Source organism: Alexandromys fortis, unplaced genomic scaffold (genome assembly GCF_014885135.2).
Source record: "Alexandromys fortis isolate MF-2015 unplaced genomic scaffold, M_Fortis_MF-2015_v1.1 scaffold_1, whole genome shotgun sequence".
Taxonomy (NCBI): Eukaryota; Metazoa; Chordata; class Mammalia; order Rodentia; family Cricetidae; genus Alexandromys; species Alexandromys fortis.
The window spans coordinates 23,377,743-23,399,383 of NW_026067927.1; the positions used below are offsets into that span (position 1 = coordinate 23,377,743).

General features: G+C 53.4%; 1 protein-coding gene across 1 annotated transcript in view; it reads left to right on the forward strand.

Moving 5' to 3' along the window:
- The window catches only part of Cmip (c-Maf inducing protein), a 191,282-nt gene that overhangs the window by 160,455 nt on the left and 9,186 nt on the right, over positions 1-21,641 (forward strand). The window contains exons 7-14 of the mRNA XM_050143904.1: positions 1,474-1,554; positions 5,285-5,388; positions 6,040-6,144; positions 11,348-11,701; positions 17,085-17,150; positions 18,763-18,789; positions 19,069-19,117; positions 20,151-20,258. Of these exons, the coding sequence (XP_049999861.1) occupies positions 1,474-1,554; positions 5,285-5,388; positions 6,040-6,144; positions 11,348-11,701; positions 17,085-17,150; positions 18,763-18,789; positions 19,069-19,117; positions 20,151-20,258 (894 nt within the window). The remainder of the gene's footprint in view (positions 1-1,473; positions 1,555-5,284; positions 5,389-6,039; positions 6,145-11,347; positions 11,702-17,084; positions 17,151-18,762; positions 18,790-19,068; positions 19,118-20,150; positions 20,259-21,641) is intronic.

A 21,641-nucleotide genomic window follows, 5' to 3' on the forward strand; every position in this document is an offset into this window, starting at 1 on the left:
GTTTCAGAACTCTGAAGTAACCAAGGTGTTCCTCCGTAAGTGAGTGGATAAATTGACTCGGGTCTACCTGTATGGCGGGATCTGTGCATGTGTGTGCCTGAGTACATGCACATGTATGCACGTGTATGTAGAAATCAGAGGACAGCCTCAGGTGCCTTTCCTCGGGCAGATTTTGTGTTTTGACAACAGGGTTTCTTCACTGAGGTGGGGCTTGCCAATTGGCTAGACTGGCTGACCAGCGAGCCCCTCTCTGTCTTTTCCTCTCTGGTGCTGGAATTATAAGCATTTTGGTTTTCATTTTTATTTATGTGTAAATGTAGGTCACGTTATATTTCTGTGGGTTCCCATGGAGGCCAGAAGGGGGCACCAGGTCCCTGGAGCTGGAGTTTACAGGTGGCTGGGAACTGCCCGGTGTGGGTGCTGGGAACCAAACTCGTATCTTTTTTGCAGCTTTAGCCTTTCTGACTTAATTCCCTCATAACCATGGAACCGTCCTTCCTGCCTCGTGCCTGGGGTCTGGGGATGGCCCCCAGCACGTGCTTTACTGAGTCATTTCCCTGGGCCCAATCAGGGTACTCTTCCTCAGCATTACCAAGAAATGAGAAGCCAGGTGTGGTGGTGCACACCTGTAATCCCAGCGGAGGGAAGACTGAGGCAGGAGGATGGCCTGTCTCAAAAGAGGAAGTGGGCAAAGAGTGGAGCTGCAGCCAGCCAGCAGAGAGCACTAGCCTCACATCCCAGGAGTGTTAGCACTCGGGAACACCATGCTGCGCAGCATGCGTGTCTTTGTGATTTCAGCTATGAGTTAAGAATCTATAGTCCCCAAATCTGAAATCCATGATGCTCCAAAACCCAAAACTTCGAGCGCTGGCGTGACGCCAGGACCAGGAAGCTGTCAAAATCAGCACACTGAAAACATTGCATAAAAACATTCAGGCTCTACGTTAAAAAAAAAAAAAAAAGAATCGACTACTCTTCCATCTCCTCGTTTCAGACAGGCCCTGTTCACCTCTGCGTACAGCTCTAGGAGGGGCAGGCTGCTAGGGAGGTTCGGAGTTCAGTGGTTGTAAAGGCTGGAGGAAGGGCAAGGTGCTAGGCAAATAGAGTTCAAGGCAGAACTTGTCATGGTGATGTGTATATTCTTGGCCTTGGGTCCAGACCCTTAGAGTATATGCCCAGCGGCTACCCTGTGTTGACCGGGCCCTGTGACGTGCCAGTATAGGCTAATCACTTGCAACAAGTGTACTGTGAGCAGTTGGCAGATGGGGAAACCGTGACACGTCTCCACTTGGCGATTTTGCCGTGAGCCTCAGCCTGCTCTAAAGCATACGGTTTTCCTGAGTAAGCTGCGGCCTCATTCAGCAAGGGAACCTACGTCCATGTTGGGCTTGGTGACTTCCCCTGGCCTCTGGGAGCAGCGGGCTGTGGGTGGGGCTCCCCCTGCCTGCACTGACTATGTCCCTCTCCCCCCAGCACTGCAGAGAGCGGCCCCGGTCCATGGTGGTTATCGAGGTGTTCACCCCGGTGGTTCAGAGGATCCTTAAGCATAACATGGTGAGTGACTGGACAGCCTCGGGTGGGCGGGTGTGGCCGGTGCTTGTTTCAGGATCTGCGGCTGTGTGTAGCCTGTTCTCCAGGGCTGTTGTTTTTCTTCACGAAAGCAGGCAGGAAAGTCTTTCTCCAGTAGGTGAGAATAGATGTTGTGGCTGGGGGCGTGGGTTCCATACAGCATGGTCCCCACTGTTGAAGCATAGGCGGTACTCAGCTCTCCAGGGTGTGGAGTGGGACTCTTCACTCTTGAAGGATGGGCAAGCGCAGTGACTTCCTTCTGGAGGGCAGGGTGGAGAGGGGTGAGAGCAGCTTCAGTGGGAAAAGCCTAGAAAATGTGGCCTTTGCCTAAATATCAACATCACAGTGGTGACTGCTGGACCCTTACCCGGAGGATCTCTCCCCCTGTAGCCTGTCGCCCCGGCCCAATCTTAGGAAACAAAATATCTGCCCAGGTCATTAAAATAAGGAAAGTTTGAGCTGTTGCCCAGGCCAGAGGAAGGACGTAGGACAACTGTCACGTGCCATCCCAGAACAGACAGAGGGCCTTGAAAGGGCTGGAGATGCTGTTCAGCATGCATGAGGCCCTAGGGTCTGTCTCCAGCACCTCATAAACCAGGTGTGGTGATGTACCCCTCCAATCCTAGCCCTGGGGAGGCAAAGGCAGGCCAGTCAATTCAAGGTCATTCTCAAGTACGTGATGAACTTGAGGCCAGTGTGTTCCACATGAGGCCCTGTCTTTTACAAAGGTGGCACACACGTTGGGGGGGGGGTGATGGGAATCGAAAGGGAGTATAGTTTAGTTCGTTTTTTGAAAACATACGAGACGGAACTGAATTGTCCCCTCCGAGGACCCAGCAGTCAACATCTGTGTGGCACTTTATATAAGAATGGCGGCTGTTTTCTCAGTGCTGCACGTAAGGCAACTGAGACTCAACGGCCAAGACCTGCTGGCTGACCACAGGCCTGCAGCGCAGACAAGGCCTAAGAATAACAAACATGTTCCCTGGAGATTTAATTTGCACCTTTTTGGAGCCAAACAACATGGTGTCATTAACTCAGTGACAGCTCTCTGACATTATATACATAGAAGTCTGAGACCCGAAAGACTAGGCAGTGTCACCGCGAGTGTGTATGATGTGGAAAGTGGACATCTAAGGTCAGTCACCTCGAGTGGTCCTGAGCCAGCCATCGGCTGGCTGGATTTTTTTTTTTTAAGGTTGCCTGGGTACATGAAAAGACTGAGAAAAGACAACCTGGAAAATCAGTCCATGTGCCGCACACTGTCCTGTGCCCTCAGCAAACCCCTGGTGGTAGTGGGAGGTGTGTATAGTGCAACCCCTCCCCCAGTCAGGAGTGAAAGTGCTTTTGTGACAGACGTCATTAATCCAGTGCGGCACACCTGCAGCCTCAGGGAGAGTTTTGCTACTTAGTGCTCCAGGCAGTAGGAACAACTGGGAACCGTGTGGGTACCATGAATAGATCCTGCTACTCACGGGCATAAGCAATTCTGCGTTTTCATTGGTAGTCAATAAACATCTCATAAGTGTTCTTTGGGGAAGTGGCCTTAAAGGGGAAAGTCAACAGTCTGGCCCCCAAGGGCTCAGCCACGCACTGTTAGCCTTGTGCTTGGTTCATTTCATGGGCTTCCAGGAGTGACCGCGGGGTAATATTTTCAATACAAATAAGAAACATCTCCAGGGCAGATGCATAATTTACATTGCCTGCTGGCCTGGCTTTTAAATGATGTCTCCTCAACCCCCACAGGCATCAGGGACATTCACTATCTGGGCCACATTTGACTCTTGGAGGATCTTGGCCATACTCAGGTTGACAGGAAGGAAGCACAGAAAGGAACCAGGGGAAGAGCGGGAAACGTAAAGCCGCGGCTTAGAGTCTCATGACCACACATCCTTAACAGGGCTCAGGGAAGCAGTGTCCGCAGACTCATGCGACCCTAGAGGCGGAGGGGGTTAGAGATGGGTTCACCGTTCTTCATCCCACAGGGCCCTTCAGAGCAGCCCAGGTTGGCTTGACCGAGGCCACACAGCTTTTCTGTCACCTCTTGTCAGAGAACAGAGAACTGTGGGCATCTCTCTAGACAGGGAAGGCCAGATGACCTGCCTCAAAGTCCGCCTGCTGGACTCTATTCCTAACTCAGTGTCGTATGTGTGCACGCCCATTGTCTGCAAGCGTGCCTGTGCATGAGTGTGTGTGCACGCCGCTTAGGCTCCTCCCTGTTTTTCCCCTGTGTAAACAAACAACCTTAGAGAGTACGCTGTAAGTAAAGCAACACCCGGACTCCTGTGCTGGGGATTGAACCCAGGGCTCTGCCCCTGATCCGCAAGGTGATTTTTAAATAGGTCCCTGTTGAGCCGGGGAGGATGAGTTGGGTGACACCAACTGTTGTTACTCTCTTGCTGGCCGAATGCATCATTTTTCCAGAGCTGGAGCAAGAGTGTGTCCTTCCTCCCACTGACCAGACTATACACCTATGGCAGAGCACTGTGGGCTGGTACCTGTCAATGTTCACCATCCCACCCCTCACTGAGCATGGGAGCGAGCACAGATGGACAGTAAGACCTGAAAGGCCTTTTCTAAGTGTGCTTCCCTCTTCCTTCATCGCCCATTTCCCTAGACAAGTCCAGGACTCACCAAGCCCCTGCGCCACTCTAGGTACTTGGCTTCTCTTTCCTGGTCGGGCTTGCTCTGCCCACACCTGCTGATGTCACTCTCATATTATGCCACTCGGCTAGAGCAGGAAGAATCCCTTTGTCCTTGGCCAGGGCCCATAATTAAGTCTCAAGTGCAGTCACAGATGGGCGCCTGTGGCTCTCGATGCGGCTGTCCTTCAGGTTAGGAATGTTGCCTTTTTAAGTGCCCATCTTCCTCCTCATTGCTGCTGCCTCCTTCCTGACCCACCTTCAGTGACGCAGCCACCCTGCCCTTCCCTCGCTGTGTTCTTACACACTGCCTGCCTTCCTGCACGCCCACGCCTAACACCCACATCCCCTTCCAGCTCCCAGTCACCACTAGCATCCTTGTTTGTACATGGGTCTCACGGTGGAGCCCAGGCTGGTCTCAGACTCACAAACTTCCTGCCTCAGCCTCTCAAGAGCTAGGATCACAGGTGCACGCCATCATTCCTGTCTCCCCCCCATGCCTTTCAAGGTGGTTGTGGTCTTCATACACTCTTCGCTCTGGAGACCAGGGGTGTCTGAGGTCTACCAAACCAAAGGAAACCCCTGAGGGACTATGCCTCGTCCATCGCCACTCCAAAGCCAGCTTCCCCTCTCACTCCTCCACCTGGGAGAAAGTTAGTGTCTCATCTCTGCCTGTAGCAGGATATGTGGAACTACACTTGCCCGGAACCAAGTTACCTACTTCCAACCCCAGGACATGAGTAGCCCTCCTCACTGTAACTACACTGGAGTCTCTCTGATGGCTGAGTGCCTCGGACACCAGCTCAGAGATGCAGGTGGCTACCTCCAAAGAACTTACAGTTTCCCAGGGTGACCAGGGACCAGGCAGGACATCTGCCACTCAAAGTCCAGTGGAGGACCTCTGCCTGCCTGGCAGAGCCATGGGGTAGGAACGTGCAGCCTGCACCAGTACCCCTACAGACCGGGGTGGGGGATGGGGGTCATTAGAGGTGTGAGTGCAGGTGAGTGCTGTCTGCCTTCCCCAACTCCTGCTAGCCAGGCCTCCGTTAACTCTGCCTTTGTTGTCCCTGCAGGACTTCGGGAAGTGCCCAAGGCTGAGGCTCTTCACCCAGGAGTACATTCTCGCCCTGAATGAGCTCAATGCCGGCATGGAAGTAGTCAAGAAGTTCATTCAAAGGTATGTCCCTCCTGCCCGCCCACCCCCTCCTCTCCCTGACCCACACTACCTGGTTTGTGATACACAGGGACGATCAGTGTCTCACCTTGTAGGAGGCGCACTCCACCAGACTCTCCCAGCCCTGCATGGTCCCGGCTACTTGCTTGTTGCGTGACACTGAGCCTGTCATTGTTCCTCTGTGATCCCGGGAGATGGTTGTGCAAATAAATAACTCAGGAGGAAGCCCTTAGCCTCCTGGAGGGGTTCTCCTGGATCATGTGCTTGTCTCTGAACCCCCGTTCCCCTGGGGCTGTGGGTGTTTAACGTGGACCAGGGACAAGAACAGCGCTCGCTGCCTTCTAACCTTGACCTGTTTTCTGTGAGGTTTCCTTCTCAAATGTTCTCGTGAACTGAGGGGGGCCTGTCTCTTTCCACACAGCTCAGGGTGTAGGGGCAGCTGGCCAGGCAGCTCAGCTAGCCCCCAGCTCTGCCCATTCTTAGCCAGGACTGTAGGCCTGAGTCACCAGCCACATGGCACAGGCTTGCCACCTGGCCTCCACAGGGCCGGCGGAGCAGGCCGCCTCACACCTGGGGAGTACCTTAGCGCCTCAGCCATACCTCAGGCCAACAGCTACTCCACAGCCTCCTCACGGTCCCTCTGCTCTCTTCCAGCATGCATGGCCCCACAGGGCACTGCCCACATCCCCGGGTCCTGCCCAACCTTGTGGCTGTGTGCCTGGCTGCCATCTACTCCTGCTATGAAGAGTTCATCAACAGGTCAGTGTTACTGTGCTGCGTTGGTCTGGGTGGGGGCACAGTGCCGCCTTGTCCTGGGAGTGTGTTGCTGAAGAGGGTGGCTGGTCACCCCTCTCGGGAGGGAAGGTGGAGTGGCTGTTGCCGCCTTGACTTTATGCTGTTTGCCCAATGCCTCAGCCCATTGGTGTGGGCCCAGCCCTGGTGTAGGGCTGAGAAGACGACGTGACATCCGGTATCAGTCACTGCAAGGCCACAAGGCACCTGGGCTCTAGTTACGAGTATTTTATGCTGAAGGCTGCTCACTCTGGGGCAGGGTGACACACTGAAGAGGGAGGGTGGCATGAAGGACCACTCAGACATGCAGATATGTGTGTTATTCTAGGCGCTTGTCATTCCAGCACCCTGGAGGCTGAGGCAGGAGGATTGCAGGTTTAGGGCTACATAGGGTGAACCTGTCTCGCAAAAAAAGAGAAACAGATGTGTGTATACACGTGTGTACTTGTGTGTGCATTGGGGAGGGGGCCTTAGGCGTGTCCCCAGCCCTGCCATTTTGGAACTTGGGTCTTGGTGTTTCTCAAGAGCCTGCTGCAGAAGAGTACCATCCATGTTCAGTGACCCTAGGAAGTGACTGCCTTGTGCCTGAGAGCATTTCCCCTCCTGGGGTGACTGCTCTTGGGGGACATGTATGGATCTCTGACTACACCAGAACCTGCCAGATGGGGAGACAGGCATGCACATGGTGAAACGGAGTAGTGAGGGGGCCAGAAGCGGCTTACTATGGGTGCTTGCCTGGGGAGAGGAGCCCCAGGAAGACTTAAGTGCCTAGGAGGTAGGGGCACCTGTGGCTACTGGGGGCAGTTGCTGTGTCCCTCACCTGGGACCCCTGATGCAGGAGACTAGGCGGGGCACGCCCGTTGTATGCCTTGTCACCCTCACCTTCCACCCAGTTTCAATACTGACCCCATTTGTCCTGGTTGAGGCTGTTTAGGGGCACACGGGTACCATTGATCTGTGGGCAGCTTTCTATAGTAGTCTCTTAGGTCCTCAGAGGCTGATGCAGGACATGGTGGAGTCTGCTGCAGCTACCCGGTTGTTCAGTTGAAACGCTTCAGAATTCCAAGGAGCCCCCACGGTCTAGAATCCATCAGAGCGGGGCAGGAGGGGGTGGGATAACATGTACTGAGGTATTCTCTCAACAAAAGGGCCCGAGTGCCTTTGGGGTCACTGGCCTTGAGCAAATAGCGCTACTAAAACCAGCAGGCAAAGAAGGACAGGAAAGGGGTGGTGACAGATGAGGGGTGTTCCTAGGTAGCAGGGCGCGAGAGGGGAGGATTGTTGTTCTTGGTCCTGGTCCTGACATCGCGAGGAGACCTCAGGCAATAATAAACTATTTCCTTGTTTTGGAAAGGGTGGCCACATCCCAGGGGTCAGCTCAAAGGCTGTGCCGCTCCGTCCCATAGGAATACCAGCTCCTGTCTGTCTCGGGATGTCCCACAGTTGGTGGTGACATCACCTCGGCAGCGTGGGGTCATGTGAGGTGGGATTTACACCAAAGCAACTGGCTGATGCTTGCTATAGACGGAGGATGGGGGAGGCGCTTTTGTCCTAGAGAGGTGGCTGTTGGCCTTTTGCCAGCACAAGACAGGGGCTCTACAGCTTAGAAAAAAGAAAGAAAGGAAAGGATACCCTGGCCCTGCTGCCTTTCCTGACTGATTGGCGTGGTCTTGGAGGTGTTTGTTTGGACCCCTAGCCACAGAAGAGAACGCTTGCCAGAAGAAAGTTAGAAGGGTCCTCCAGGGAGGCGCTATGAAGACAAGGCCGCCAGACGAGTAGGGAGGCAAGAAGGAGGAAGAGGAGTATGGGCAGAGGGAAGAGCGTGTGCAAAGGCCCAGGGGTGGCTCTTGGTGGCCAGCACAGCATTTTCCCATCTGTGGTCCTGAACACCTGCCGCAGAGGTAGCTACCCGGCCTGCTGAAGTTACACGCAGACTTTATTGGCGGGGGATTCGGGAGTCTGTTTGCTACTCATGGGCAGAGGGTCCCTGCAGAGGAGGAGCCAAGGTAATTAGTGTGGCTAAGACCAGAGACAGAGAAGCCGAAGAAGAAGAAGGAACCTCCCCTGGGTATGGTGTCTGTCGGCAGCTGGTAGAGCTTGGCAGGTTAAGTGCTTGCCGTCCAAGTGTGAGGACCAGAGTTCAGATCCCTAGAGCCCCTGTAAAAGCTGGGCTTTTATGAGCGGGCATGGAGCCATTTGTAATCCCTAGCGATGTGATGTGATGGGTCCCCCCAGAGCAAGCTGGCTACCTAGGGCAGGGAAATCGGCAAGTTCTGGGTTCGAATGAGAGACTCCACTTCAGTAGATAAGGTGGGGAGTAATAAAGGAAGACCACCCAGCATTGACCCCTGGCCACTCCGTGTACCCACACATACAGGCACTCACACATATGCAAGTGGGCATACTCACACGACACCACACTCACTTATACACACACTAATGACACGAATAAAAACTTAGGTTTACGTTCAGTGTGTGGGTGTGGGGCGAGGTTTGCAGACTGACCCGTGGCAGATGCTGAGCCAGAGGACACGCTTCAGAGGAAGGTGGCCTAGGTTACATTTTCTGAGAACATGGGTGAGTCAACAGTAAGTTTAGGTAGCGGAGGGATGTTATGGGGATTTCCCTTCCAACACTACCCCTCTCCTGCTGCTGGGTGAGAGACAGGCTGCAGAGCCTCCATCGTGAGGGACCGTCATGATGAAGGCGTGAGGCAGATACAATAGGTTGCTGTTCCTCCCACGCAGGCTGGCCTTGGCTCCCAGCGGAGCGCAGCTGAGCCTTTGGAAGTCCTCGAGAGTTGGGGGTCCCAGATGATGGCACGACTCCCCCCCCCCTCTTCCAGGCCTGATTCTGCCGAGTTGTTTCCTTTTGGCCCATTGGTCAGTCCCTCCCAGTGTCCTCCAGGCCTCCGCACCACTCCCGGTGAGCACACGATGTTCCGCACTCAAAGAACAGACAGCCTGACCCAGGTTAGCGTGGCTGTCTGGAAAATCACCGAGCAGAGCCAAGAGGCCTTGAAAATCCACTCCTCGACCCCAGCAGAGGCAAACAGAGGGAGCTGGAGTGCCGAGCTCAGGGGAGCAGATGAGGTCTGAGCCCACGGAGATGCGCAGGCCCCAACTCACAGACCACATGCGGCTTCCGCCCACTGTGGAGTTCACAGGTTTCCAGAAGCCAGTGATTGCTTTCCCCCAGCAAAGCCAAAACGTGTTTATTGAGCGCCCCCAGTGGGCTGCGCTCAGCCCTAGCTCCCGACAGGTGCAAAATGGATTCAGGCCTTCCCTGAGTCTGTTCGCAAATTCTGCACATGGCCCTGGGGCTGCCACGTGGGATGCCAGCACGAGGCCCAGCCCTCTACACCAAAGCATGCATGCGCTTGCTTCTCTTTGGGGACATGGCGCATGTGTGACAGGTTTGAGAGGGACCTAAGCAAGTAGCTCTTTCTTTTTCTTTATTTCCTTTTTTCTTTTTGTAAGCACTAATTTTTTTCTTTTTTTTATTTGCATTTGATTGTTTATTTGTTGCCGGAAGGCTCGTGTGGCCAGAGAATGACTTAAAAGAGTTGTTCTAACCTGTCACCTTGCAGGGTCTAAGTAAGGATTGAACTAGGTTGTCAGGCTTAGTTACAAGCTCCCGCTACCTGTTGTGCTCAGTCGTGTGGAAGCCCTGGCATTTGTTCGTGTCCGCCTCCCTAGGGCTGAGATCCTTGAGTCTGGGGATGTTTCAGAAATTCCCTGGTTGAGGGAAAGGTAGTGTCCACTAGGATAGAAAAAAAGATAAGCTTTTAGAGTTCAGGCGAGGAATATGTCCGTGGCAGGAAGAGGAAATCAAAGGGGACTTCCTGGAAGAGAAACCTGCAGTCTTGGAAACTTAACTTTTTGGTGGTACCTTAGCTCCTAGAGCAGAGGGCAGGTTCCTGATCTAGCTGCTCAGACTCAGAGGCTGTGCCGTTGAGAGATATCACTTAGCCCCATGGAGTCTGGCTCCCATGCCCCTGGGAGATTGCATATGTGAGAGCCTGTGTGAAACCTGGTGCCCGGCAGCGTGGACACCAGCCCCAGATCCTGTTGCTGCTGTCGCCATGCCTGAAGATGCTGTCCCAGGAATTGAGGGGAGCTTTGGAAGGGGCTTTATCAGGTCAGGGCTCCGACAAGTCCTGCTGCAAAGAAGTTCCAGACAGCAGTGTTTGATCTCACGTTTTCTAAGCAACTGTGGCCCAAAAGCCCAATTCCTCAGTCACCACCCTATGACACCTAGCACAAGCATTAGAAACCTCCAGGCAGTTGGAGATGCCAGAATGTAGAGGGGGGTTCCAAAAGGACCCCTGGGGAGTCCAGGCCCACCAGAATGTGGGTCTTGGGAACCATGGACATGGACTATTAGCTCCCAGGAGAAGGGCGGACGCTGTGTTTTCTCACCTGGCTGGGCAGGCAATGAAATGGGCCCTGAAGGGCATGATGGCATCAAGGTGGGAGGGGCAGCTTCACCTTAGAGAACAAGTGGAGCAGGACTGGATTGCTCAAGTGTCACAGGTGTGTACCAGTGATAGGTGACTGTCACAGTGGGGGGGGGTGGCTTTGGTCTGGGTGCACCAGCACTAGGTGGCTGTCAGAGCGTGAGGTGGCATTGGTCTCGGTGCACCAGTGGTAGATGACTGTCACAGTGAGGGGTAGCATTGGTCTGGCTGCACCAGCACGAGGTGGCTGTCACAGGTGAATGCCCATTTGTTGATCAGGTATATGTTGAGTACCCACTGTGCTAAGCTGTGATGGGTTATGGAGATGGCAGACCGGTCTGGACTCCAGGTTCAGTGTTCCTCTTCCCGAGCTGTGCACATGCGTTCCACTTCTTCAGTCCTGATGGACTTCACGACAGCTCTACATCTGTGGTCCTTTTCCAGGGCTTTTAGAGGAACCTGAAGCTCCCCTGAGCTGATGCATGAACGCTCAGGAAATCTGGGCTTGTGTCACCAATGGCCTCTGGTTTTCAGTTTCCTTTGCTGAGACGGGGACTGACTATGTAGTCTAGACCAGCCTTAAACTTGCGGGTATCCTCCTGCCTCAGCATCCCGAGTATAGACGTTCATTCATCTCTGCTCAGTGCTGGGCTTTCTGGTTGCCAAGGCTGACCCCTGCCCACATTTGACGTCTCTCTTCTCCCTTTCCAGCCGCGACAACTCCCCCAGTCTGAAGGAGATCCGGAACGGCTGCCAGCAACCATGCGACCGGAAGCCCACCTTACCTCTGCGCCTGCTGCACCCCAGCCCCGACCTGGTGTCTCAGGAAGCCACACTGTCGGAGCCACGGCTCAAGTCGGTGGTTGTGGCCTCCAGCGAGGTCCACGTGGAGGTGGAGCGCACCAGCACTGCCAAGCCGGCGCTGACGGCCAGCACGGGCAACGACAGTGAGCCCAACCTCATCGACTGCCTCATGGTGAGCCCAGCATGTGGCACCATGAGCATCGAGCTGGGCCCCCAGGCCGGCCGCACACTTGGCTGCCACGTGGAGATCCTCAAGCTGCTGTGAGTACCCCGGAACCCGCCCCGCTGCCATGGGGATGGCAGTGGCTGGGAGTCTGGTCCTTATAGGGGTGGCTGTGGCCGAGGAGCCTGTGTGTGCACACTTGAGTTAGATGTGCATAGAGGCAAGTGTGTTAGCAACAAGAGTGTTCCGATACTAAGGCAGGAGGATGGCTGCAAGTTCAACGGCTACCTGGGTTATATAGTGAGTACCAGGTCAACATGAGCTACCCTATTTCAAAAACAAAGCAAAAAGTCAAATGTATCTGCGAGTGTGGCGCGGGGGGGGGGGGGGGGGGTCCTCCAGCATCTCCAGCATCCTGTGGTGTTACCAGTCTCATAGCATCTGTTTGTTTCAGTCCTACTCACACTGTGTGAGTTTCCAGCCACCTGACTCGTAAACCAGAATGGGAAAGGTGGGAGGGGAAAGCCCATTGGGGTATTCTGTCCACCTGACTTGTAAACCAGAATGCGGGGTGCGGGAGGGCACAACAGGGTATTTTGTGCTCCCAGATAAGGACTGTGGTGTCTAAAGCTGAATGTATATACATGGTTAGTTAGACCAAGGACTCCTGTGGTTGAGGGAGAATGTGACGGCAGCAGTCACCTGTCTGTACTTCCTGTTGTCCTTAAGAGCACTAGGGGGCTCTTCAAAATCAGTGCCAGCCTCTTTGTGTCCCCTCGGCTGAGGCCGAGGGAGGGTACAGCCCAATTTATTGATCCTACAGCCAAAGGAAGAAACTTCCAAAATGCCTTCAGAGCACCGAGAACTGAGCTCAGATCCAGGTTTCATAGAGCAGAGAGGAGTCTCGTTTCTTTCCTGGCCAAAACCACAGCACTCTGAACCTCCCCAGGCTCTTGGCTGTGGGCTCCTCTCTGAGCTACCCTCATGGCAGCAGCCTTCCAGGCCAGAGCTGAGCTGGCTGCCTTGGAATGTCCCCAGGCATCTTACCATGTGAATCCCCCCACCCCCGGGAGCGTGCAGGCCTGAAAGGCCTCTCACCACTGACAGACGTTACCTCCTTTACAAATGAGTTCACGAATAAGTGTTCTGCTCCACCCTCTTGACCAGAGCTCCTGTTTTACTGCAACTCCAGGGCATGGGCCAGGGGTCAGGGGCCATGCCCAGGCCTGGAACAGTCTGATAAAGCCAAGAAGGGTCATACGAGAATGAGACCAAGTTTCTAAACTTTGTCAAACCAGGCTGGCTCCTAGATCTGTGGTCCGCAGGCCCTCAGACTTGCTGGATCTCAATAATCCCATGTGATTCAGAGGGCTCTAGTAATGTCTTGTGTCAAGAAAGCAGGCTTAGGTCATACGGAGCTGGGTGCGTGTTCCCCGGGTGCCACTTTCTAATCTGTGACACGAACTCGTCATCTGACCTCCCTGAGTTTAGCCCTCCAGCCAGGCCTCGGTGGTGTAGCGTGAGCATGGGAGGTGATAACTGTAGCCCAGGCCAACACACGTAGAGGTTCACCCAGTATAGGGGAGTCGCCGCAGCTGGTGATTGTAGCATAGCGGGGTTTCCTGTCCTAGGATAGAGTTAGGATAAGGCACAGTTATCATTTCTTGACAGCTTAGGAAACAAACACCGTGGCACTCAGCACGCTTGAGGGTGGCAAGAAGCCGGTGTCTAATAGACATGGATTTATCTGTTGAGTAACCTGAGACGGTGCTCCTGGCTCCTCTGGGCCTCAGGTTGCTTCTCTTGCCCTCTCCGTGGAGGGCTGCTGTGAGGTGTCAGTAATGGGACGTTTTCTCCATTGTCCCATGGTTCTTGGTGAGAGTGAACATTTGGCTCAATCCAGATGAGAGGTAAAGAAGGGAAGACGATAGAGCGAGGAGGGGTGGTGCAGGCCTTTAGTCCCGGTGCTCAAGAGGCAGAGGCAGGCTGATCTCTGAGTTCGAGACCTGCCTGGTCTACATAGTGAGTGAAAAAAAAAACAAAAACAAAAAGGGAAGGTGATATGGTGTGGAATGGAAGTGGCCCTTTGGACATTGTGAGGGTGAGAAAAGCCACACTCAGAACTCTGGGTATACCACTGGCCACGGGGAATATGGGTTGGTATGGCCAGCCAGGCAGTGCTTTATTTTTTACCTGTTACCACAAGCTCTCCAAGGTATGCTCTGGCATCACTGTAACGTGACGCCTCCGAACAGCCACCACAAGCCTCCCCTGGCAACCCTTGAAGAAGGGACCGTACTCCAAAGACACATCAGGATTGACCTGCTTTGGGCCAGCCTGGAGTAGGCTGAGTTGGCCAAGACCAGGCCTGGGGTCTTCAGTAAGGAGAGCTCAGAGCTTTTTCAGGGTCCCCGTCCGTCCGTCCATCCGTCCGTCCGTCCATGCATCCATGCATCCATCCATCCATCCATCCCAGCACTAATCCACATATTCTTGAAGCATTTGTTGCCCGTCGATGGTAAGCCAGGGTCTGTGCTCGGAGACAAAGGCCCCAGCTGTCTGTCTCTCAGAGTATGAGGAGCACCACGTGCCCAAAGCGGTGACATGAAGAGCAGGGTGTAGTGGGGTGCAGTATAGAAACCACAGACTCACGTGTGACCATGGCAGTGAGACACACTTCCATCCAGGCAGAAAGAGCAGCCGAGGTAAAGGGAGACAGTACCCCTGATTCTGAGGCCCCCAGGAGCCCCACGTCCACTCCCTCAACCCCATTCTGACGTAAGTGTTTAAATCTCCTTAGGGTTCTCTGATAGCCTTTCTACACAGAACAAATCTTAACTCTTTCTAGGTGGGTGTAGTATATGTGTGTGGTGTGCACATGTATCTCACGTGTACGTGTGAAGGCAAAGAAGACGACATTCGGCATCCTACTCTGTCACTCTCTGCCTTCGTCCCTGAAACAGGGTCTCACTAAATCTGGAGCTAGGCGGGCAGGTAGCAAGCCCCCGTGATCCTATTCACCTCAGCACTAGGCTTTTGACATGGGCGCTGCGTTTCGAACTCAGGACCTCATGCTTATACAGCAAGCACTCTTGCCTACTAAGCCATTCCCCTCCCAAGCTTCCAAATTTTATTTTGTAAACTTTTTTTTAAATGTGCTTAAAAACATTATACAGGCCCCTGTAAAACTTTTTTTTTTTTAATAGAAAAAAAGACCCAAGAAGTGTAGCTTTCTCCTGCAGGTATGACCTGGTCACCTTCTAGTGAGGCGCTGGACTGCCTAGTGGGCAGAACATAGACAGGAGCCAGGAACAGAACAGGTTCAAGGCTCAGTTCTGACCTGAGACCAAGGCTGAGATGCCTACGCTCCAGCATTTGTGTTTCTAAAGCGATGACAATGACCCCCACCTGGCCAGGAAGATTCTAGGAGGGCCTCAGAAGAAAGCATGTCGCACACAGTGGACGGGACATAGGAGGTCACATTTCGATGTGCTGACCATGGGTCAGTTAAGGGTGGCGGGAATCTCGTCATAGGAAGGCAAGCTCATTGCATAAATAAGTGAAACCCCCGCCCGCAACACACACACCCAGAAAGGAACCAGGGAGAACAGGCATTCCAGCATACATCCCGGGGGCCTCTGAGCTCTGAGACTGTCGATTGGCACAGTCCACAGGCCTAGCAGCCTCCAGCACACAGTGCAACAGGCTGTCATGCCCCTCCCCTCCTACTGCCGAACCCAGACATCCCTTTCTCCCACCTCTTGTGCGTGTCGCAGAGATGAAGTGATCAAATCTGAGCCCTGTGCGGGGGCACAGTACGTGCCTAGGTGTCAGCCATATCACTGTTATGACTTTATCTAACACCACCAGACCCTTCTGGCAATTCTTTTCCATGTTGTCCATCTGGGCCTTAGAGCCTTCCAGGGTGTGATCTGGGTCCTGAAGGCATTTCTCGTGGGTTCATTCAGAGGCCGGCAGGGCGGGAATAGTCCAGAGCCAAGGGTTATCTGAGCTGTACTTTGTTTGAAGGAAGCATTTGTTCTGGGGCTGAAAAACAGCAGGCTGTATTTCTATGGGAAGCCCAGACAGAAGGACAGAGTATACACGGGTGGGCAGGTTATCGGCAGTGTAAAAAAAAATCAAGAAGTGTGAACCAGACGTGACTACGTTGGTAGTGAGTGCGCTTGCCTCGCTTTCAGCGTCCTGGTGTCCACTCTTGCCACTGCACAAACCAACACACGGTAAAGCATGCCTGAAATCCTAGGTGGAGACAGGAGGACCAGGTCATCCTCAGCTACATAGCAAGTCCAGGGCTAGCCTGGGCTACATGAGATACCTACCTCAAAATCAAAACCAATAGATTGAATGGGATTGGAAGATCAAGAAGGAGTAGGGGCGGGGGATGGACCATGTGCGAAGCTCATTAGTGGAGGTGACGGCAGGAAACCTGAATTCTGAATGTCAAAGAAGACCGAGAATAAGACTCTAAGCCCGGGGCCAGCTATCCACCCAGCCACTGAAAAGATGAGCCTCGTGCCATGAAAACAGACTACCTTGAGGTTCGCTCTTCAGCTGCCGAATGCATGTGTGCATTCAATTCAGATACCACGGCATACCCGTGGCGATCAGGGGACAGTGTGCAAGGGTTAGTTTTCTTCTTCAACCACGTGAATTCTGGGGCTCAACCATGAACTCGGGTTGTCAGGCTTGGGGACAAAGCACGTTTACCCACAGAGCCGTCTCACTGGCCTTGAGACCCTGTCTAAAAAGAAAGAAGTTTCTGGTAGATGAGGACAGTGCCTCAAACTGTGGTTGGTTGGTTGGTTGGTTGGTTGGTTGGTTGGTTGGTTGGTTTTCTCGAATTGGTCTGTACGCTTCCCTTTGGGTCTGTCAGCCAGTGATGGGAGAGATATTTGAACTACTGTGACCTCATCACAGGCCGTGTGGCTATAACTACAGTGTCTTCTTCTTAGTTCTGAGGAGACAGGTGAAGGTGTGGCGGGCTAGCCTGCCCTGGTTCCCTTTCTCTGAGTTCTTGGGGGGCTTTTCTCTGTACATACTTCTCATGTCAATCAGATTGGGTCAGGGTCCAACCAAGAGGCCCTCTGTCTCTCCAGATGTCACATTCTGAGGTCTTAAGGTCTGGGGCATCGACATGGATTTAGGGATTAGAGACCTAGACCGGTCCCTCACCTTTGGTGATAGCTCAAAAGGGCGATGAACTGAAACAAGAAAGTCTCAGTTGTGAACAAGGGGGGTATGCGATCCTGGGTACCTAGGTTGGTTGCCCCTTGGTTCTTGTGTGAGTCTGGAATGTTCTTTATTGATTCATGCTGTGCTGTGGACATTGTCCAGGAAGTAGGTGGGGCAGCATCCACGTTGTGTGATAACCCCAGATACTTGCCGTCTTACGGCCATGCGGGATTGCTTGTGGAAAACCTCCCTGAGGCCACTCCTCACCGATTTCCTCTCTCATCCTAGGTCTGACTATGATGATTGGAGGCCGTCTCTGGCCAGCTTGCTTCAGCCCATTCCATTCCCCAAAGAGTAAGTCCCACCACGCCCTGTCTGAATGGGAGGGGGTGGTGTTGGTTCCAGAGGCTCACAGTGTTACAGAGCGGGGCTGGGGCCCACAGCCAAGACATGGAGATGTGGCCTGACTTTGTGGGCCTCCGAAACACCGAGAATGTGGTCAGAATAGTCTCAGCCTTCGTGGTTGCGACATAGGGAACCCTTAGACTCAGAGGAGGTCAGAGCTGTCTTTACCATGCCTAACCTATGGTCGCTTTAACAGGTTTTAATTATGCACCAGGTGCGAACAATAATACCCTCCCTCCCTGGGGGACAGTAAAACTCCACAGTTGATATATTACCACGTCAGGCATGGTAGCACATGCCTGTAAATCAGTGGTTCTCAACCTTCCTAACGCTGCAACCCTTTAATACAGTTTCCTCATGTTGCGGTGACTCCCAACCATAAAATTAAATCTTGTATTAGCTGTAGTTTTGCTACTGTTATAGATTGTAATATAAATATCTGATATGCAGGATATCTGCTATTCGATATCTGTCATTCACTCCCAATGGGGTTGAGACCCATAGGTTGATAACCATTGTTATAGTTACAGTTCCAGGCTAGTGTGAGCTACCCAGCAAAACCCTGTCGGCCAAAGAAGGGAGGGAGGCTGGAGAGCACCTAGCACGTGCAGTGCTCGGGGGTCAATCTCTAGCACCAACAAAGAAAAGAAAATGCATACATAAGAGCCATTTCCCGACTGTGCAGGGGAAGGCTAGCGACACTTAGTGCGCCTTAATGCCCACCGTTAGCTCACAGCACACTCTGAATATGGCCAGAAATGGATGCACCCTCTGTCTCTCTTTCACCACCCTCCTCCTAACAGGAAGTGCATCATGGGAAACAGTTGGGTGGTGGTGGGTCACAGCCTGCCCAGAGCTTCAGCTGAGCCACCGGCTTCACATGCCTGCGGGCCTGTTTTGACAGGATTAGAAGCTGCTGGGCCTTGGGAGGCACTTGGGGCTCTCTGCAGAGCCCATTAGCGAGCCTGTGTTTGTGAATGCAGCTCCTCGGAGGGGGACATTACACCCAGTAATTGCCCCATTTGCTGGCCCCGCTAGCTCCCTCAGGGCCCCCAAGAATGGAGACCGGAGAAATCTGACTCCTTAGAGGCCTCTTCTCTCTGTGGCATCATTGGCTGCAGCAGCTGTCCCCACAGGCCCTAGGACTCGCTTGACAGTGGCCCATGATGCAATTCACTTGGAAGAATGGTCCCTGATTGCCTGGCAATGTGTGCTGGTAATTAGTGCAGCCTTGCCTTAATTGTGGAACAATTAACAAACACACCTGGGTCCCTGGAGCCCGCATGTGCCTTCATGTTCGTGCACCCCCACACCCGGTTAGCGCCTGTGCAGTTGACTGGTGTGGACCTGGTGTCTGTTGGCTGTGGGGACACTGGGGGCTCAGCCTATTCACGTAACTGTGATCCTCACCTTGTCAAAGGGAGGGACAAGATAGCCACATTTCTTTGTCAATGTCCTCTACGTTCTTCTAATCAGAGCTACAGTCTCGATGTCCCTGGAGGGTGTGTTGAGCATTGTGCATCAGAAGCCTAACTGTCTTGTCTCTTTGGTTTTGGTACAGAGCTCTCGCGCATGAGAAGTTCACCAAGTGAGTATGCCAGGGCAGCCACCCCGCCTTCTCCTGCTTCAAGTGCCCCCTGCTCTGGGTCACTGTCACACCCCTGCCACCACCAGCCTCCCTCTGCCCATTCTTGGGGTCACGTGCACTTTGGGAGGCTGCAGGGGGGCCTCCCGCACAGTCTCCTGTGACTCATATCCAGTCCCTGCTAGGAAATGTCCCATGTGCCTTGACTCTCTTCCACCCTCCCCCAACCTCACGTCCACACGTCCACTCAGGCCTGCAAATGACCCATCCTTTTCCTTCCAGGGAACTGAAGTATGTGATTCAGAGGTTTGCAGAGGATCCAAGACAGGAAGTAAGCCTTTTTTTTTTTTCTTCCTTTTTTTTCTAGAGTAGGGCCTGGTCTTGTGTGTAATCATCCAGGTGTGGCCTTAGACAGTCACTTTGGCTATTCAGACGGTAGCAAGCAGTATCTCCATGGAGACTCACTGTCTGTTTTTGGGACGGTGACAGACCTATCTGCGCACAAATGACTCGATAGCCTTGGGCCTCACCCTCGAGTTGACGATCAGTCCCGACTTAAAATCTGTTCTGAGGAGTTGGAGGGAGGGCATAATGAGCAGGTGTGTGTGTGTGTGTGTGTGTATGTGTGTGTGTGTGTGTGCGCATGTGCACTGTGGGTATAGGTGTGACGTCCTTCCCAAACATGGACACACGTGTGTCCATACACTTGTACCTACTCACAGCTCTGGGAAGGGACAGGAGGGCTGTTCTTTGGCCTCTCATATTGTCCCCAGTCTAGACAGTAGACCCTTCAGTAGAGAAAGACAGACAGACAGATAAGGGGGTGAGGACCTCACAGAAGAGAATCTCAGGGCTGGAGAGAGCTTGAAATTCTTAGGACAGGCCTAGAGAGAGGGAAGACTGCCCACGGAAGAAAGGTGGGAAGTAGGGCAGAAGAAGGCAAACACCCCAAGCCTAAGGTTAGTTGATAAACCCCAGACAGGGAGGGGCAGAGAGCAAGAGAGAGCCCTGGGCACAGAGATGGCAGAGACCAAAGCAGAAGAGAGAGGAAGTGGCCCACCCAGAGGGAAACACAGAAAAAAATATGGAGACAGGGCCCGGCCTGTTCGGGGCCGCTCTGCCCTGGGAGGCCACAGCCCTGTCTCCCTCAGAGCTTTCCTCAGCTAAGTCGGCCTCGTGGCTGTTCTAAGAAGCTGAGGACACATGGCTGGACTTCCCCGAAGGTCTGTGGAGCTTAGTAGGAGGCCAGTGGTTGTGGGGCTAAAGGAAGTTCGTGTCCTTCCTGACAGCCTGGCTTGTCGACACCATTCACGTTTCCTTTGTACCTGTTTCGATCTGACACCGCGTCTGTCCTCTGCCCACAGGTCCACTCGTGCCTGCTGAGTGTGCGGGCCGGCAAGGATGGCTGGTTCCAGCTCTACAGCCCCGGAGGGGTGGCCTGCGACGATGATGGGGAGCTGTTTGCCAGCATGGTACATGGGGTCCCCGCAGGAAGCTGCTGGCGGGCGTTGGGCTTCTTCCATCCTGAGTTACACAGCAGCCAGCCCACTGTGTGGCTTGCCTGCAAGTCTTCTGGCCAGCACAATGCCAGCCATGAAGAGGGAGGGGGCCGAAGGGGGAGTGTCACGCATTCCTGCTTACTTGAGCCAAGAGCCTGATGCACCCAGCCTGTCACCTGCTCTGGGAAGTGAGGACCTTCATTGTCCCTCCATTTTACAATCCAGGCAGCTGAGGGTCCAAGATCACTCTTGGTTGTCATGGTGATTTTCTGTGCAAGGGACAGATGCAGCTTGTCACGAGGTACTGACTGCAGTGCCACCTGCTCAGCCAGTCCTCACAATGGGGGACTTGGGAGCCAGACTCAGGGTGCTCATCACCACCCTAGGTGAAGGGATTGAGGTCACTGAGTCAGCCACTTCATCCACAGTGGCTTCTGGAACTTTCTTACCATAGCATAGTGGTTCTCAACCTTCCTAATGCTGTGGACCCTTTAATATAGTTCCTCATGTTCTGGTGACCCCCAATCATAGTTATTTTGTTCCTACTTCATAACTGTGATTTTGCAAATCTTAATGTAAATATCTGATATGTGCCCCTCCCGCCCATGAAAAGGTCTTCAGCATCCCCCAAAGGGGTCACAACCCACAGTTGAGAACCAATGTCACAGAATCACCCTTGGGCTGCAACAGAGGCCCAGAGAGGTCCGGTTGCTCTCTTGACAGGACTTGTTGGCACGCCCTTTTGTAGGCCAAGCTACTGTCTAGAGGTAGTGGCTTCTTCTGTAGCAAAGGGACTCAGGCTGCTCTTTTCCCAGGACAGAAGTTCTGCCCAAGTGGCCAGTGACCTCAGTCACTATTGACACACCCAACTCCATTCACACATCCCATAGCCTTCTGAGGTCATGTGACGTGCAGAAAATGCAGGTGTCAGCTAGACCTGGGCCTTAGGTCACTGCCGAGTCTTCCACCAGCTGACCTTGTGTGCTGACTCGCCTGTCTGGGCTCCAGCTTCCTCCTATGTAAAAACAAGACAAAGAGACGTCCCGGAGCATCAGAGCAATTATGTGTTGTGGTGGGCGTGAGATACTCACTGAGCCACCAGGACTCCGAGACCCCCGAGCCTGGCTCAGGCTATTCCTGTCTTTACTAGAGACTGATAGAGACTGATTTGCAGAGTAAACAGTCACCAAAGTGAATTTGGACAAGATCTGCAATGATGATAAATAATCATATCCTCTGAGACACCACTTCAAGGGGTCTATTTTTAAGCTGGGCGGTGGTGGCGCACGCCTTTAATCCCAGCACTCGGGAGGCAGGGGCAGGCAGATCTCTGTGAGTTTGAGACCAGCCTGGTCT